At 41.7% G+C, this 20179-nt stretch overlaps 1 protein-coding gene across 7 annotated transcripts in view; it reads left to right on the forward strand.

Moving 5' to 3' along the window:
• The window catches only part of Myt1l (myelin transcription factor 1 like), a 143365-nt gene that overhangs the window by 30377 nt on the left and 92809 nt on the right, over positions 1-20179 (forward strand). For 4 of the 7 annotated variants that reach the window (XM_059248241.1, XM_059248236.1, XM_059248240.1 and 1 more), the window contains exon 5: positions 15536-16501. In XM_059248241.1, coding sequence (XP_059104224.1) covers positions 15536-16501 — 966 coding nt within the window. Of the gene's footprint in view, positions 1-15535; positions 16508-20179 lie in introns of all 7 variants that reach the window. The other 3 variants (XM_059248238.1, XM_059248235.1, XM_059248237.1) reach the window with 2 other exon arrangements.

Genomic DNA, 20179 nt, shown 5'->3' on the forward strand with positions numbered 1-20179 from the left:
TAATGTAGGAAGAAATCTGGTCTAGCATGTCTGGTGTTTAAGTTGTTCTGTCCGAGAGGTACTCAAGCATGGCTGTTGGCACAGCCTTAGCCTCTGTACCTCCAGTGTGAGAGCTGAAGAGGTACATTCTGTCTGTTGATTGTCAAAGCTATACTTTGGTGATTGTCATGTGTCTGGGATGAAAAGAGATACTACTTATAGGAAATGGTTGGTGGATTGGTTGTGTGCTTCATATTTGAGATCCAGGTTTCTGCTCTGAAGCAGAATATGGTGAGCTGTTCAAGCAAAGTGCAAGCTTGCTGTGAAGTATATGGGTTGCTTCCATAATGCACTCCAGAGGATTCATTTTTGTGTCCAGCTTTTACAAGACTCAAATTATGATTTTTGAGCCTTATTCTCTAGAAGGAAGTGGTTTTCTCATGATCCTAGATACAGCTTTTGTTGGCTTAGGGTTTTCCTCATAGAAATGTCAAAAATGATGATAACAGTATGAGAATACTTTTTTCTCACCCTTGTCCCTTGAGCTCAAAAAATCTTCAAGAATCTGAATTCAGAAACAACTAATTTCCAGATACAAAGCCATTATCTCATCTATTGGAGAGAATACACCAACAAGTTTAGATCGTGCAAATGAGCCAGGCATCACTACTCCTATGCTCAGACATAAAATAACACACCTCATTCCAAAGCCATGGCCATTTGTGTTAGAAAGCATGAACTTTATTAGACAGTCCTACATTGTTACAGAGGCTTAAAGTTGTTATGTTAATAATTGCTACTCACATTTTCCCTAGGTTCTTTCATATGGTATTACAGAACACTTAACAAGTTACATCATAGCTCATGCCAATAATTACTGTGAATGCTGCCCAGTGTGCTATGGATAAATGTACTGATGTCACTAATGAGCAGCTAAGAATTAACTCATAACCCTGTGTAATGAAATGTGTGAAAAGATGTAGAGGAGACCAGTTAAGCAAATATTTAGGGACACAGTATCAGCTGTGTGCAATTCTAAATGATATCTTTAGTTGTCAGTGCTGATGAGTGATTTGTATCTTGGCTGTGTGGCATCATTGCAATCATATAAAATACTCTCTTGCATATTCTCATCATGTTTGGGGAGCAAGAGACATTAATGTTCAGGGTTATGAACATTCGGTATACACAAAAAGTCTTGTCCAAATTTAGAATCTGCTCCATTTTCTAAACTTAAGTGCTTCAGTTTTGTTTGCTTGGGGTCAGAATTTAGGTAACCTACCTTTTCAATATACAAAGTGACATGCTTGGAACTACTCAGAAGTCTTACTGAGGTGCATAACAATGTGGCCACAATGGCTTGAGCTGTTCTGACTTTAGCACCTAGATCCTGGGTGCATAATGAGCTCAGTAGCAAATCAGAACCAGGCAATTTTAGCTGGAGTGATTCAAGCAACTGAACATAACCAGCAGACATAGGACAAAATCATCAAACAAGCAACTTCATAATAACTACATAGGTCCCGGATTTTTAAGTATCAAGCATACCTGGCCTGGCGCCTACTCAGGCATCCAGCACATGCTGAGTATAACCAGCTTGTGGAAGCAGAAAACTGTCAGAATGGAGGAACAATCCCAGATATGTAGTCAGCCACTGAAGCACTGTTTTCAGAAGTCACAGCATCTGCTCCCCAGATAAGTCACCTATTAGGTGACTTAAAAGACCCATTGAATTACTGAGGAGCTCAGCACATGATCTGCTGTGAGACTAGTTTGTGTGACCCCAGTGAGGCAAGTATGCCCTTGCAATATCCCTGATAGAAAGTAAGGCCCTTCACCCCCTTTCAAGCACCCTCTTATATGCTACCCAGACCCAGGCACTGCTCTTATGGAGGATCATCCCTGTGGTTCTGATTGTTGTGGGGGCTCTGAAGGTGATGCCAAAGGCTTGTTTGATTTCCCAAACCTTTGACCATCAACAAACTGCACTATCAACCCAGCTTTGTGTGCACAGTTCTGGAGAATCCCTCAGAAGCTTCTATAGTGTGGAGAAGTCTCCACTGAAGAGCCTGTGAGCTGGTGTTCCAAGACACAGTTTAACTAGCACCATACAGTGATGTCCCAGTGCTTTACATTCCAGGTATTTCAAACCTGCCAGGGTTGGGAATCTCCATCAAAGGAACTCCAGAGCTTTGTTGATAGAACAGATATTCAACATGATCAGACTCTTATTTGTGCTTACATTGTTAAAATGAGGCTTTGAGAGACAGAAATCCATCAGTCTCCTATTTTCATATCCTCACTATGCATACCCTATTTTTACCAGACTGTGGAAGTCAGTGCCCAAACTTGTCACAGGTTAGCCCTACCACACATCTGGGAAGTACAGTGAATGCAAGATTCCTACAGTATGCAAAAGTCACATTTTTTTAGTGCTGGTCACTGTCCTGAGGTTTTTGTCTCTATGTCCCTTAGTTGACTCATAGCCCCATCACAGGCTGAGGCTGCAGCAGATTCCTCTAAGGTTGGCTGTGCCTCATTCTTGCCATATAGGTACAGACTGTGGCCTCAAGTGAGAAGCAAGAAAGACAGAGAGCCTCATGTAGAGAACTTAAGCAGCCCATGCTTAAACCATAATTTGGACACAACTTGGACAGATACCATAGAGGAGCAGACCATGTTCAATGTGCAGAAATCAGGGCAGTGATATGGGAACAGGGAGAAAATCTGAACTGGCATCAGCCTGAGGACCAAGCATGAAGCTTCAGGTTATCTGCACTGGTAACTGTGTCCACTCAGGAATCATTTTCTCTTGACTATAATTTTAAATGTGTTTATTTTGTTTCAAGTAAAACACATTTGCACAAATCATCAGATTATTATGAAAGGAGTCCACTGAATATAGAAGAAACATTATTTAGAACATGGAAATTACGTATTTCATTTCAAGGATCTTTGAGCATTGCAGTTACACATAAACTAAATGGCCCTGATACTGAATATCCTATGAGTACATGTATTTAAAAAAATTGTTATGTTTTATAATGTGGACAAATCACAGGCTAGTCTTTTCCATACTCTTATTTTCAAAATACATAGTGAAAAATTCACAGTAACTATCCAATTCCATGCTTATTAAATAACAACTACCTATCCTAAAGGTGAGTTACCACTCTGTGGCTATAGAGTCAGATTTAGCAGATTTGGCACATACTATGATTAAAGGTCTTTCAGTATCCCTATGATGAGAAATACAAATTCACTGCATAGATAATACATATAAGGTATGGTTTATGTTCACACTCCATCCATCAAAATGAATAATCATTTAAAACATCATATGCAGATATACATATATGCATGTCCTTTTGAACTGAAGTTTCATCTCCCTATAGACAGGAAGGTGAATTCTCTGGGGAATAACTAGGCAGTGTGTGGTCTACACTGAATAAGACCAAACTACTACCCTCCTTACTTTAAATTCTTTGCTTCAGTTACTGATAAAATGCTGGAGTTCCCAAGTGACATCTGCCTCTGGCATCTCAGAACTACCCTAAATACAGAACACTGCAAGACTGTCCCCACAATCACTGTGTGAGTCAATGCAGGTACCTTTTCAGTTAGGGTTATCTGGCCTTCGTATCCCACATCAGTTAGCAGCCATGGGTGTGGTATCCTTGCAAGCTCATTCTGAGGAGTAGATTGTTGTGAATTCTGATATTAAGAACCTTCTCTAATATGCTAGACAGTTGCTCAAGGCCAGGCAGAATGAAAACACATGGTGTGGAGGCAAAGTGGGAGGGGCTGCTTTTGTTAGAGCAGTGCAACTTCCTCTGCTGTCCCTGAAATAGCTGGGGCACTGACAGTCCACATAGACAGATTCTGATTTGGGACCCTGTTCTCACAGTCCCTATTATGAAACAACAGATCTGTCCATGAGACTGCCTTTACTGAGGTGATCTCACTCTTCAGTAAGTCCATTTCAAAGACCATACTGTGTGAATTCCTCCTCACAGAAGCATCTTTCTAATTGTTAAGATTTCCTGGGGTGTGTTTTCTTCCAAACAGTGATGGGTAAGGCCCCCAGCTGCACTTGTGTCCTGATCATGGGTGAGGTAGTGGCTGGTGTGGTCATGAGGGAAGAGGATAAAGGTGCTGAGCGGTCTGCACTGAGGCCCCACAACTCCCCAGTCTCCCCTCAGGGTGCTGCTCTCCATATTGATTAGCCAATTATCCTTCTGTATCTTTCCCAGGGACAGGTCCCTGATGAGGGAAGCAAGCTGAAATGCAGACAGACTGTGAAAATCAGAATTAGCCAGCCAGTGTTCTACTGCAGTCAGCAGAAAAAGCAATGAGTTCTGAGACCAGCACAGCACAGAGATGATGTGTTTAGTATGCAAGGCTTCACCTGAGGAAGGCTGTGGTCACAGTTGGGAGAATGAATATGGTGGATTTTATCTTCTTAAAATTAACCTTCTCAATATATACAAAAGTCTTCTGTGGGGATACTGGGAATGCAAGTGCCCTGAGGTAGATGGTGCTATGGCTTAAGATTAAGAAAGCCTTTAGCCTCAAGTAGGATCTAACTGTCCCTCCATTAAAAAAAAAAATCCTGCTCCATGTCAACTAGTTTTTGCTTAATTATAAAATAAATTACATCAAATTTCATGAATGTTTGAATACTTCGAGGCAAATCAGAAAATGTAATGCTTCATACCCTTAAGATGCAAACATGTGTGTGAAGTGCTAGAGGCTAGCCTTTTCTACAATAGTGAAAACAGGATGTCACACAGCTTGTTTTAAAGTCCACTGTAGAGAATCAGCACATTTGGTGTGTCTTGTTCATTTAATTTTTACCCTAAATGCTGAGTGGTCACAGTGACGCAGGGCACTTGGGGGGAGGGGGGTGGAATCCTAGCTCAGCCCATGCCACTCATCTTGAGAAGGTCATCCAGCCTTTTAGGCCTCATTGTAAAGTAAAACTCTCCCCTTCACCCTCTCCTTATCTTGCTCTGCAATATAAAGCAGGCACAAGACACAAAAGAGCTTTATAAGTCTGAACTATTCATAACTATGATGTTGCAGCCAAGGTCAAAAGTGACTACATGACAATCTCCCTACATTTACTCAGGTCTGCATCACTCTAGAATTATAGCTCTGCCTATCTGGAGCACTGACCCAGTCATGCTGCAAGCCTGTTCTGCCCTGGGGACAATCAGTGCTCAGGACCATTAGCTCCAAAGTGGGAGGGGAGTGCCAGAGAGACAGGCAGTGAGTAACAGTGCTGTCTGCTAAGGCTCCATCAGGACAAGGTGTCAGGATGTCTGACTGTAGTCTCAAACATGGTATGTGCTTCTTGTATACTCAAAGGATACTGGGCTAGCTGAAGCTTTTGTTTGGATTAGGGTTTTCTTTTCTTTTTTCTTTTTTTTTAATTGTTTCAATAAAGAGTGAGTAAAACAAGAAGGAGCACACACACAGGCCAGAAAGAACACAGAATTGAGCTTTGCACATTGAAGTGGTGGCTTTGAGAATTCAGGCTGAAGACAGGAAGATGTTTGAAGGCTGAGGATTAGTAAACCTCTTATTACAGAGAAAAATAACATCTATAGGGTCCCTTAGAATTGAGTCAGGGATGAGGAAGGGAAGACCCAGAGTTCCCTCCAAACCTAACGTACTTATGTAAAAAGCACACATACCTCAGCCCTGCTCTGGAGACAGAAGAACCAGGATACACTTCACTAGGATACATAGCTACACTGTGTGCTCTGTGGGCAAGCAATGCTCAAGACTGGCCAGTTAACATTAAAGAGAGGCAAACAGACAAGTGGTGAGGAACAGACACAGACAATGAAATAGCACAGCTGAGAGAAACAGATAGAGACAGGAGGACAGAAACAGGCAGAGGGCGAGGCGGACAGAGACACCGAGACAGAGGAAGAACTGGTCAATAAGTCACTGCCATCTAAAAGAGCTCATAGATGGGAGGATGTGGCTATCCTAGTATTTTTAAATCCTTAAATTTAGATAAGCCAGTGCCCAAATGTCATTCAGAAGCTCCTCAAAACCTTATGAATAAATGAAATTTCATTCACATTCCATTAATTTAGTTCCCTAATGAATGAAAACTTTAAGAAAGAAACACAATTCACAGTTTCTAAGTTAAAAGTGGCCGGGCGGTGGTGGTGCACGCCTTTAATCCCAGCACTCGGGAGGCAGAGCCAGGCGGATCTCTGTGAGTTCGAGGCCAGCCTGGACTACCAAGTGAGTTCCAGGAAAGGCGCAAAACTACACAGAGAAACCCTGTCTCGAAAAACCAAAAAAAAAAAAGTTAAAAGTGACTTGGTTCCCTGGTAGAAATTGTTTTCTCTTTCAATCTACCTCATTTTATTTCATAGGGAATTTTATTTTACGTACAACATGGACAACTAATAGGGGGCTACAGTTGGTAGGAAACTTGCCTGGGATTTATGGAGCCCTGAGTTTAGTGACTACCACCACAAAACAAGGAAAGTGTGGTACAAGCCTGCTACACCAGAACTCAGGAGGTAGAGGCAGGAGTTCAAGCAAACTATAGGCTGCTCTTTCCTATAGGAAGCCTCATTCCTCTGTTCCTTTATGCTGGTCTAGAGCCCTAGACTCAGTGTGCCTGAATGTGAAGCAAGGATACTGAGGGCTGGGTCTTGTAGCTTCAGTGGCTCTGCCTGGCTGGTATCTGCCTCCCTCCCATGGTTCTTAAGCTCTGCAGAAGAAACTTATCAGCCTGGGAAAAGTCAGAGGAAGGAGCCATTAGCAAGGCTGGGACCCAGACCACTATGACTCAGGATACAAGATGCATGGCCAGCCTGATGACCTCGATTAAAGCACTAGAAATTCTTGTTGAATGATTTCCCTCATCTGTAAGGCAGAAAATGGTGTATGGACTGCAGAAAGGTATCAGAAACCACGGTGTGTGTGGGGGGGGGGCTAGGAAATTACCACCTCCTAGAGCAAATCTAGGTAGTGGGATTAACTTCAGGTTGGTATTCCCAGTACTCATGAGACACAACCACCCTCCCAGACTTCAGGAGAAGGCATCTAAGACGGATGTCTTGACATTGTATGGACAGACCCTGGCCATGTCCTCATCCTCTGTGCCCACTTCTTCACATACTACATTGGCAATGGGGATCTTGGCTTTTCTGGAGCCTTGAAAAACTGGCACTTACTGCTGCTTATACTCCTAGCCTCTGGCAAAGGTCTCCTTCCTCATGAGAACTGGCCTCATCCTCCTGCTCTGGCTTCCTGTCTTCCCTATATTCCCATACAACTTTGTTTTTCTTCATAGCATGCAGCTGACATCACAGTGTATATTCACACTCTATCTCTTCTGCGTTTATCACCAACTACAATTCCTGTGAATACAAGGATGTGATCTTTTTGTTTCACTGTTGAGTTCTAAATGTGACTTAGAGATATGTGTTAATGTGGGTTATCCCCCATCCAGTATACCAGGATTGGCTTATATAAAATGTGACAACCATAACATTTATCTTCAATTTGGTGAGAAGTCTGAGCTGATACCCTTTCTAAGGGTTCTATTTGTTTCTGTTTAGTGAGGAATCCTGGAGGTGGCAGATTTAGTTGGGGTTAATGAATGGCTGCTAGAACTCCACAGGTATTGCTTTTAGGCAGCCTAGGTAGCCATTACTCTCTGTAACTCAGATTCCTGGGTCATACTATTTCTGTGAGAGGTATGTTCCAACGACCAACTGAGCTATTAGCACCTTAGCATCTTGGGGATTTTGGGAAACATCTAGCTTCTTCTTCCTTCAAGGGGAAAAATATAAACTTTAAGACAGTATCAGGAACCAGTATGATTTCTGAGCAGGTGACTCAGTGGGTGGTGTCACTCCGAAGAAGGTATCACAACAGGCAATTATGAGCCAGTCTGTGTTCCCTTGGTACTAATTTGATAAGAAATGCAAGACCATGTCAGACCTTGTTCAGGAGTGATAGAGGCATTGGCCTTGCCATGAGTCAGATTGATTTATGAGGTGGGATTGACAACAAAGTGCACACAGCCATGGAATAAACAAAAGCAAATACTGAGTGTGCTTATCTTCAGACAAATAGCTCAAGTTTCCAATGTGCACACACTAGTAGCACTGAGAATAAAGTCAGAGCAACACAGCTTTCAGAAAAGAGGCTGGAAATTCACTTGTAGCAACTGTGTGTGACACATCAAAACCATGTCCCAGGATTTAGCAGCAACATGGGAAGAAGCTGCTGTAGAGCAGATACAAAGGAGCAGGAGCTCTGGAGATGGGAACTGCACCTGTGTTCAGGATTTTCCTGGCAGCTCCAGGGCTGTCATCCCTAGAAGTGTCCCCAGATATCTTCTGCTTGTCCCTCTGTCAACTCCTCTTTTCCTACAGGTGGAGACAGGGAGACTCCTGAGGTGATAGAAGGTGGTCCTTGTTGAGGGGGATCAACCTGTATCTTAAGAAATTTTAGTCTTGAGAGGCAAAAGCTTCAAAAGTGGGACCCAGAAGCAGATGGCATCTTCCCCTTCAATGATATTGTCAGAGACAGGATGGATTGTGCTGTAAACTTCGGAAACCCTTGAAAGGAGCCAAAAAAGGAATCTGTAAATGTCTCATTTCTTGTCTCTATCTATCCACACAGTTAATTTATGAGGAGGAATCACTAACAAAAGGTTCTATTTACATTTGTCTCTTAAAAGTCCCACCTAAAGGGGGGTGGGGGGGAATACCCACCACTCCCACATTTCTCCAGAGTGCTCTTGAGTAGAAGCAGCAGGAAATAGAAGGATTAGAGCGGGAAGAAACAGATAGACAATTCAGGATAGCCTTAAGAGGGCCTAGAACCTATTCTACCGGCCTTAACTGTCTCTGCCCCAGGGTATTTATAGAAATGCCAAAGGGTGGAGCAAAAGACCTCCCGTGAGCACAGCTAAGTGCAGACCAGCACAGACACCTGCACTCAGGCCCGTGGTCCAATTATCCTCTCTATGCAGACCTGCTGGATAAAGCCACTAGGAAACCTGAAAAAGGGCTCTCATACCTAACCATGTAAACTTCACTGACTATAGGAAATCATATGCAAATATCAGTCATTCACTTTCAACAACTTTCCAGAGAGAGTGCATTTTATTACTATCTGAAAACAAAACTCCAGTGTCTCTTTTCCTTCCATGGGTCACTGCTACAGGTGGCCCCCATCCTGAAGCACTTGTACCTCTTCTTCTTGGTACCCATTAAGCCCATGTGGCCTTGTTTAGGGCATTGTTCAGATAGAAACTACCACTTGGGGCTTTGTGGGTGTGGAGAAAGGGTTGTGGTAGAAAAGTCTAAGTTTGGGGGTGAGTGTTTAAGATAATCCTGTTCTGCAATCCTCAGACTATCTACAAGTGCTGAAAAGTAACCGACATATCTATAATGAAAAATCTGGAGATGATATAGAAAAATCGGGAGGAAGATGGAGACACTTGGCCACTCAGGGCATGCTGATGACCAATAGGGTACCTGCCTTTCTCCAAATGTGATTTGAGAACTTCCCCATGCTCAAGCAGTGAGAAGGATTTTAGTAGCTTGATGTTAGTCCTTCTATGAATATAAAATGCTTCTTTCAATACCAGTAACGAAGCAAACAGGAACACTGTTAAGTAAGGTGTAATTAGGAAACAGGACAGTTGTGACTGTGGTGGCCATAGTTAGCACCATCTGGCTATAATGATGTGTTCATGCCTCTCCGTCCCACTCCCACCCTCCTTGCTGATCTAGAAAACTTTTATATGGAAAAGTGCCCTAGGGGTTGTCTAGCTCAGCTGAAGACCTATTGATCTGTCCAGGAGGAGAGGCACTTGGAAGCAAGGTGCTAAGATCCTGGGGCTGAGTTCAGAGAAGTATTGCTTCCAGAATCTATTCTGCCCTCTGTTGTAGGGATGCCAAGAGGGTGGGCCCTGTCCCCTTGACTCAAGTATGGGGGTTCTGAAAACAGCAGGATGGAGAACAGCTTTTCTCCTACCATCCAAGGGGATGCAACCTGCGCTGCACAGTGTGACAAAGTGGCAGAAGGAAGAAGGCCAGAGAGGAGATGCATGGTGATCCAGGTCTGAAGAAGTGGGGTGTGTGTGTGTATGTGTGTGTGTGTGTGTGTGTGTGTGTGTGTGTGTGTGCATGTGTGTGCGCGTGCATGTGCGTGTGTGTCATGAGCTCTTAGGGTTATAGTTAGCAGAACTATGGGGCAGTCAGGATCTGCCCTCTGTTAGCCTCTTTAAGTGCATTTCACTTGCTTCCCTATCTCACTTGGTTAGCCCAGGGCTGTCTTGACTATCCATCCAGAGTGTAGGCCTTATCTAATTTTCTAACCTCTGGTGATGGTTACTCTTCATTTTCATTTTAGAATTTCCTAGGAGGCAGAATCTGGGTCTGTCTTTGAGACAGTTTTCAGAGATATTTTAAAAAATGGAGGGAAGACCTACCATGAATGTAGGGCTGGGTACATCTCATAGGCTAGAGTCCTGGACTAAATTAACAAAAGAAAAAGGGAAACAAACAAACAAAAATCCAAGTGAGTGCCAACACTCTCTGCTCTTTGCTTTCTAATTTGTGAAAGATCCTATCTGCATGCTTTCACCACTATGGACTCTACTAGCCTTTTCTTGCACAAAATACTGCATCATCTTAATTATGAAGTCAAAATAAATCTTCCTCCCTTACCTTGATTCCATCCAGTATTTGGTCACAGCAATGAGAAAAATAATACACCTTTCCAAACCAGAATGGATCTAAATTGCATTAGTCAAGACACTGGCTGGTGGCAGGCTAGCTTAGCTGACAACCTCAGCACAAGTCTCAAAGGCTAGTAATTGAAATATGTCCCCAATTCATGACAGGCTAGAGAGGAGTATCAAAGGGAGAGAATGCCAGAAGACAGATGCTGAAAATAACAGTAGTCACCTGTGGGTGGGGGACATACAGCAGAAATCTGCCTCATCTGATGAGAAGGATCTGGGTATCTAGCTGCTAGTCTACACCAAGCCCACTAGGTTCCTCTTCCAAGAAGACTGCAGTCTGGTTGCTATGGAAACAAGCGGTGCAGAAGACTGGGAAAGCAATCATGCACAGCATCCCAGTATGGTCTCTCAGTTCTGTCACTTGAACACGTGTGACTTGTGGCTTTCTGTGGCTGCCTTTCAGAAGTAGTAGCCACTGAAGAATCTTTCTTAGGGTGTCTACAAGGATCAGGAAGGACAAACAGATCTCTACCACAATAAGACAGGGCTTTGTGTTCTTCTGAATTCTATTGACTACACACACACACACACACACACACACACACACACACAGAGAGAGAGAGAGAGAGAGAGAACACTCTCTTTACTGGCCATAAGATGTGATGTGGGTGTGTATAAAGTGTATAAATGTGGCTTGATCAGTACCAAATATCAAAAAAGTTATATCTCAGACATGCTTTTTAGAGACAAACTACAGCAAAACCAGTGTATGAAGTTCCAGCCATTCTAGGAAAACCTCCCAACTATGTGATTCTGTCTGTGTAGCACAAAATCTTCCTAGTGGTCAGACTCAGAGGAGGTGAGTTATGGCAACAACATTTATAAAGCTTTCACAGGAATCAAAATCACTTGTATAACAGCAGTTAACAATGAGGCTGGTTGCCGGCTGATAATCATGTGGGCAGATCTCCTGGGCTCAGCCACAAAAGGACCTCTACCTTTAAGCTTATTTCCATCCTTTGGAAGCAGATCAACCCAAACTTCTCTGATTTCCATTCCCACACGAAAACTCTGGGATTCAGCAGGGAATACCAGGGCCTGGACAGGTTGAGAGGTGGTCCCTGGTCTCAGCCTGGCCCTGGGGCTCTGTGGAAATGACAAATGCCAAACACAGTACTACAGAGGGAACACAGTATTCTATCCTCTCTACACAGCTTGGTATTCATGTTCCTACTGTTTATAACATAAACATGTGCGTTTATTTTCTGGAAAAATGCTTTGTTCATCACAAATACATCCTTCTTCTTTGAGAGAACATTAATCACTAGACAGAAACAAGTAATATTGCCTTCTGAAAAGTTTTGTGAGCTGGAATATTTGTATCACATTTCTAGTCCCTGACTGGTATAGAAAATTCTAGACCATTTGCCAAAACCCATAGCTATGATGAAGTCTTTTCAATGCTAGCCTCAGCAGAAACACGACTAGGTGGTAAATTGTCTGAATATGGAAAACCAGACATTGAATTCTAAATGCTCACCATGACATTCTAGGCAAGGCTGAGACAGAGCATGTCTTTAGAATCTGTTTGCTGATGACTTGGAGCCAGTTTCCCTCCATTAGTCCACATAATTAGGAGCTGACTTTAGGGGATGCCTTGAAATAGTTAAACACTGGTAACTTGGGAAATTCTATTCACCTGTGAGGATTTGGGCCCTAAATGTCATTTTCTCAGCCATATCCATATTTACTGCTGTCACTCATGAGGCCTTAAATGACACTGAGCATTATTAACTTAAAGAAATGAAAAAAAAGCAGTTGGCTCTGTCTTCATATGCATTCCCAGATGTCATCCTTGAAGAGGTAAGTTTCTCCAGGCATCTATGGGGGAAGAGAAAGTACTGGGAAAACATACCACCCATGCCAGGCATTTGGAATCCAGTCTGTGTGCCTCACTCTGGGGTTTGTAGGAACCTGCCAGGAAGGGCCAGGCAGATAATTATCCCTGCCTTACAGATGAGCTCATTACGACTCTTGAAAGGTCACTGTCCTCTCAAAATCACTAAGTAGCAAAAGAGTGATGGGACCAGTTGTGTAACTTCCAATTTCATATCTGCCTCACACGGCCACCAGAGCATCTGTAGTTTTCTCCCAGCACACTTCCCTGTGAGAAGCAGGCCTGCTGCACAGGCTGGAGAATGCCTGTCACTTTTCTGGCACTCAGGCAGGGAAGAGACCAATCCTGTTTTCAGTTCCTCAGTTTCAAGGGATAGCATGGCTGGGATACTGTGTGGAGCAGCTTACCCATTTTTCTCATCTTCTTGGAAAAAGGTGACGTAGATTGGTCATAAGGGGGTGAGATGCACTCCTTAGCATGTCATGTGGAAAGCAGGACAGGTAAAACAAATAAACAAAACAAACAACTGAGGACAATCCTGAGATGAGTAAACGGAGAATCAACAGCATTACATCTGCCACATTTGCTGGGAAAGGCTCATGAGAGCCTTGTCCTTTTCTACAGCAGAATTCATTTTTTAGCTTAGATACAGAATCAGGGATTAGGTGGAATTTTTTTCCTGGTTATTACATTCAATGACTTCCTCCTTCTTGTGTGTGTCTGTGTGGGTGCACATGTATGTGCAGATGTACATGAACATTGCATGTGCGTATGGCAGCCAGAGGAAAACATAAGGTATCTTTCTCTACCACTCTCCACCTTATTTTTTAAGATAGGGTCTCTCACTGAACTTGGGGGCCACTGATTAGGCTAGCTGGCTGTCCGGCAATCCCCAGGGATTCTCCTGTCTACTTCCTCAGGTGCTGGGATTACAGGCATGTCACCACACTTGGCTTTCACATGGGGTTGGGAATCAAATTCAGATACTTGTACTTGCACGGTAAGCACTTTACCAGCTGAATTTCCACATGGGGGAAAGAGAAAGACTTCTTCAAACTGTCCTCAGACCTTCACATATATACTGTGGCACATGTATCTACATGTAGTCAAAGACACGCACATAAAGTATAACTTTTAAGATTTTTAATGTTTCAACTCACGAGACATACATTTCCAAATCATGGCTTGCAAATTCATGGGGTTGGTACTCTACAGATAATAGTGACAATTACCCAAACATCAGGTTGCTGTGTATGGGTAGAGCAGCTTTATCATGCCCAAGGATGATCTAGTTGTAGCCCATGAACATAACAAAGTATAAATCAAAGGGGAAATATAAAAATCACATTTCCAAAGAGTCATGAGAACAAGATGTACTTAGCCCTCAAAAGGTGTGCTGCCAGCCAATGGGAAGATGTGCATCTGTGATTAGCCTTGCCACACTTGTGATTATGTTTACTAGTTTCTTTTTGCTGCTCTTTGATGAAAATTTTATCCTTATGATAAGGGGAAAGGTTCAGGCAGAGTGCAGTGAAATGAAGAGGTTTGTGTTCAGAGAGAGACAAAATCTGGTTCACGCAGCAAGCGTTGCCCTCTAACTAACACATGCTGATGTTTGGAGAGTGGGTCAGATCCTAAATATCTGTTGACTCCAGGTGGGATGTTATTTTCAGTTATTGCTATATTGAGCTCCAAATCTCTTTTTGCTAACATAAACCTTTTCTGCATAAAATCCATAACGAAAGCACCAGAGGTTCAGTATCTCAGCTTTAGTCAGCTGGTGTTTGCAGCTAGTCGATATGCCTCATTCCTCCAAATCATTATCAAACTCTGAAAGTTCTCTGGCATTTGAATCATGAAAACAAAGGACAGATGTGAAATGGCATCCGTTAACCATCCAACCAAAGGGGAATGCATTTGAAAACTCATTTATTATTATCTATGTTTCGCAATGCAGATGACAGCAATTGTGTAGAGTTGTGAATAGAGATTCAAATCCAAACTGCTCTCTAAGTGAAAGCCAAATGGGTTTCTGATGAAATAGGGAGGTTTACGTCATACTTAACATGGACTTTAAAAAAGATTTTCTCTAAGTCTTTTGAGGTTGAGTACATCTTACTGAAGTTTCTTCAGGCTGATGAGATGGGTGAATATATTACCACCATAGGTCAAATTAAATGACAGATTGTGAGTGTGACAGTTAATAAGTCCCATCTGATCCAGTGACATGTGGTCACAGTGCATTCCTAACTTGTCTATAGAGGAAGCCTTTGTCCTCTTCCTTACTCACGTTCACTGTGGCACTCCTACCATTTCACTGTGGGCCTTGATATATTAACAAGAAGCTGTCACATTCATACTTCTCAATTCAATGTCCTTATGACCAGGAACTTCCTAACAGGGAATCCTTCCCGTGTGACTTTAGAAATCTGAGGTTGTCTTATATGTTGCCTTAATATGATGGGAAGCAAACAACTTAGAGGGGGTTACAGAGAACCTCTAAGTGTTAGCAAAAAGGAAAGTTCAAGAATTTTTAGAAAGAGATGTAATTGGTAGGCCAACTGTTGGCTGTGAATACAGCCTTCAACAAATGCGGTAAATTAGAATATTAAAAAACAAAAATGAATATTTTGATATTATATTTATTGTTTTTAGTAGCTGATTTTCAAACTAACTAAAGGAGTTTATAGCTCTCTGTGGATATCTTAAGTGGCCTTCTGCTCTTTAATATGATTCATTTGCTATATGTTTATATTTTCTACCCAGCAGCAGGTGTCTTGTAAGGTTCCTTTCTAGACAAAGCAGGATTTGACTTGCTGTGAACTTGCTGTCCATGCTGTAGCAATAATCTTCACAGTCTAGCCACTTTTCTCTCTTCCTCTTTGTCTTCTCTTTTTTTTTTTTTTTTTTTTTTGCAGAAGACCATCAAATGAGTTGTACTCGAATAATGCAGGACACAGAAAAGGATGATAACAACAATGATGAGTATGATAACTATGATGAACTAGTAGCCAAGTCACTATTAAATCTTGGCAAAATTGCTGAGGATGCAGCCTACCGAGCCAGGACCGAGTCAGAAATGAACAGCAATACCTCCAATAGCTTGGAGGACGATAGTGACAAGAATGAAAACCTCGGTCGGAAAAGTGAACTGAGTCTAGATTTAGACAGTGATGTTGTTAGAGAAACAGTGGACTCCCTTAAGCTGTTAGCACAAGGACATGGTGTTGTGCTATCAGAGAACATCAGTGACAGAAGTTATGCTGAGGGAATGTCACAACAAGACAGTAGAAATATGAACTATGTCATGCTAGGGAAGCCCATGAACAATGGACTCATGGAGAAGATGGTGGAGGAGAGTGATGAGGAAGTGTGTCTGAGTAGTCTAGAGTGTCTGAGGAACCAGTGCTTTGACCTGGCCAGGAAACTCAGCGAGACCAACCCACAGGACAGGAGTCAGCCACCCAACATGAGTGTGCGCCAACATGTCCGGCAAGAGGATGACTTCCCTGGGAGGACACCAGACAGGAGCTACTCAGATATGATGAACCTTATGCGGCTGGAGGAGCAGCTAAGCCCCAGGTCTAGAACGTTCTCCAGCTGTGCCAAGGAGGATGGGTGTCATGAGAGGGATGATGACACCACCTCAGTGAACTCAGACAGGTCTGAGGAGGTATTTGACATGACCAAGGGCAACCTGACTCTGCTAGAGAAAGCCATTGCTTTGGAGACAGAGAGAGCCAAGGCCATGAGGGAGAAGATGGCCATGGACGCTGGGAGAAGGGATAATCTGAGATCCTATGAGGACCAGTCTCCAAGACAGTTGGCTGGTGAAGACAGAAAATCCAAATCCAGTGACAGCCATGTCAAAAAGCCATACTATGGTAAAGGTAATATTTCTACCTAACGTAAGTTGCTTCAGGCAAATGTGAGCTAAGTGGGAGATGCTGATGATAGTCTGTTATACTACAAATCACTACAAATTTTATGTCTAATGTACATTTTTAGAGCTTATTCTAGAACTTTATCATGTGATACTCTGTCTATAGAACAAATAAAATATTTGTCTGAGAAATGCATAAACAACTAAATGCATGGATGAGATGACAGTGGGATAGTGCATTCCCGAAGAAGACAGGGCTAGTGCACAGACACACCTATGATAGAGACCATCAAGACCAGTCTATGCTGTCACCATGATCTATGCTCAACAGTGGCAAGGGTTTAGGCAATAATCAGTCAATCAGAGATGAGGCACTTTCTTCATAAATTGGATTGAGTAGATGGCTTCATGATTTATAAAATTATCACCTAGTGACAGTTATTGATGAAACTGGCCCTGTAGAAAATACCCAAAAGGAACTGAACAGCAACACAATGACCGATGACATAAGATAAGGACAGTGACTGCACATTAATTATCTATGATAGTTAGCTAAGGAAACTACTTGCCATGCAAGTCACGGAGTAGTCACAGCTGAAACCAATAGCAATTTCTCTAGAATATTCATTGCCCTTACTAGCTCCATTACATTGTGGAAACAGTTGTGGCTCTTTTTTCAAATACTGTGTATTTTTTTTTAAATCTCAAAACTATCCAATATGACAGTTTAACTGAATTTTATTTTATAAAATAAGTGAGTACATATTTGCATCTATCTATATATGTAACTTAGCTAACCTAATGGAGCGGCTTCATGTTCATAGTAGCATCTGTATCCATCTGCAAGTGGTAAAAGTCTTGATTCAGCTTCACATAGTAAGCACTTCAGTATGGTTGATTCCTCACAAGACTCAGAACTATGAAAGAAACTATCTCAAAAATGAAATTGGTAGTTCCTTAAATCTTTTCTGTATTATCACCAAAATGTTCCTTTTTCTGCTTTTCATTTTGTTCTGTACATTACAAATACTCAGTTTCCTCACTATGAATCTGATCATGAGATTCAGGAATTTAGTTTGAAAATCAGTTGCTGAACAAACTTAGAACCATCAGAAAAATTGTATCTTCCCTATCATGGCACAAGTGTGTACTCTCCTCTCAATGTGTGCTCTTAGCTCTGTGGCCAGCTGGACATTGCTATGACCAAGTCCAAGCTGGTAGAAGCCTTAGCCAGACAGAACTCTGAGTGTTACTGGTTGACTAGTGCCTGGATAGATATAGGCTTTCCATTCAGTGACACATTCCACCAGAGGAGTGCAAACAAGAACGCATCACTTTCTAAAGGAAACAGATTCTGGTGCCATTGAGCTTCAGGCTTCCCTTAAAACACTATTGAACACTGAATATGTGTCTTAAATGATGAAGCTAGCATTTGAACAAGATGTGATGAACTGATAGTTATGAGATTTTTAGTTGGATTTTGAGAATGATAAAAATCAATTTTAAGAAATTCATGCCTTCCCATATGACTACTGTTGTTCAGATATATTTTAGGCTCATGTTTTAGAATTCTAAGTAGTAGCTCCCAGGAGAGAGCTATGGTCTTGAGAAGCACAGTGAGTGACCATGTGTGGAGGCAAATTACTCATCAGAGTCTCTGCATCACCATGGTTGCTTTGGTTTGTGTAGTTCGCCAAACACACAACTCTTTTTGCTTTGTTGTTATACTGCTTTAGTTTTATGCAAAAACATGGAATTTGCCCTGTGTGCTTCTTCCCCTACATAAGGACAGGGAAGTGCATTTTTGTCATGAGAAAGGGAAGACTGGGAACGTGAATTTTCTCATGAGATAGAAGGCACTGATCACCACTTCTCTAGCTTCCCAGGTTTACTTCTGACCAAAGTTATCAGTGTTTTCCAGCAACGTTTTCCATGTTTCCTTGACTATAACTATAGTTTCATTCTGAGCCAAAGCCAAGCTATCACACACATACACCAAAAAAAAAAAAAAAAAAAACGGAGCAAAGAGATTAAAGCCTTTTCTAAAAGAACTAAAGTTATGGGACCATATCTCACCAACATGCCTGAAGGTGCCCACCACATCAACATGGCACGTTGTGGCTTCTCTCTTCCTTCTGTGATGATAGAGACCACAGATACCTGTTCTCATACCATACATCTTAACTGAAAGTACCTCATTAAAGAACTAAGGAGTAACACTTCAAAATTATTAAGTTAATATAAAATAACTCCTTTGACTTCCACACAACTTCCTTTCTCTGACCCATGGGCAGAAGGGGAATAAGCGGAATTCGGCACACTTTTTGTTTCTGTTAAGTTATTTCAAGGTTTCTGGTTAGGTTGCCTGGTCTTTTTGTTTGCTTTATTGTTTTCTGTTTGTTTGAAAGATGAATTGGGATTGCAAGAAACAAGGAACCAAAGGAAAGTGATAGTGAAGGCCATGGCAGGCCCCATCTCAGCCTTGCATCAAGAGCAGACTATGCTCTTCTAGTTTCCATACCTCAAGAGAGTTTTGAGCCATTTTTTAAAATATAAAGATCACTTAATTTCAAAACTGTTTCAAAATCTGTGAAATCTTGTTATTTGTGGGAGATATTGGGGTCCTGATGAAGCAGTAACTTTATGATAAAAGTGAATAGTAACCATTATATGTTGTATTTTTTAATCCTGTACAAGTCATTTGTATCTAGTTAAAAATCTCTTAAATTTATTATTTTAAATTATCAATGCTGTCCTTTGAAACTGTTAGTGTGTGGTTACTATTTTATAATGACATGGATTAACTTTTCTCAGTACAATGAAATTATATGCCCTCAAAGGGCAACAAAATGCTAAGGCTTTACTTTTTATCTATAGAAGCTGAAATGCCAGGACTTATTCTTGGGTTTGTTGGCAGAGGCCATGAGGCAAGTATAGGGTCAGGACAGCAGTTGGCAATGCCCAGTGTTTTGTTCCACACCAGAGCTGGCTGGAGCTGTTCTAGCAACTGACAGGAACATTATGTAGGTGATATGTTAGCAGAAAAGTAAGAGGAGAATGTCCTTCACATCAACACAGCAGCATTTGTAAGATCCTGGGAGTCATTTGTCTATTTTATGCTCGTAAGTGACACAAGAAAGTCTGTAAAGAGTTCAAAAATTCCAAAATCAAGCCAGGTATAGTGAGTGGTTCATGCTTATAATCTCAGTACTTAAGAGACTGAGGCAGGAGTATTACCCTGAGTTTAAATTCAACCTGAGTGACATAGTTGAGATCCAGGCCAATTTGGATTACAGGGTGACATTCTATCTCAAAAGACCAAAGCAAGTAAAATTCAAAGTCAAGATATTTTTCCTTGATATAAATGAATTCTTAACCAAAAGTAAAGCATATATTTTCTAATAAGCATGATTGGCCCAATTAAATGAGATATTCATATAAAAGAATTAAACTCCTGATGAAAATTTAACTGTAGCATTCACTGAACCAAAATGTAATAGCTACTATTGGTGATCTGAGCAACTGGTTTTCAAATACTTGTTCCAAAACACAGTGTGTCACAATCTACGATTTAGAATTCAGCCTGAGCTGGCCTCAGAAACACTTTCAAGAATTGTTGTAATGCATGAGGGTGAACTGTGGTTGATCTGGGTGTTTGAAAAAAAAAAAAAAAACCCAA

Source organism: Peromyscus eremicus, chromosome 22 (genome assembly GCF_949786415.1).
Source record: "Peromyscus eremicus chromosome 22, PerEre_H2_v1, whole genome shotgun sequence".
Taxonomy (NCBI): Eukaryota; Metazoa; Chordata; class Mammalia; order Rodentia; family Cricetidae; genus Peromyscus; species Peromyscus eremicus.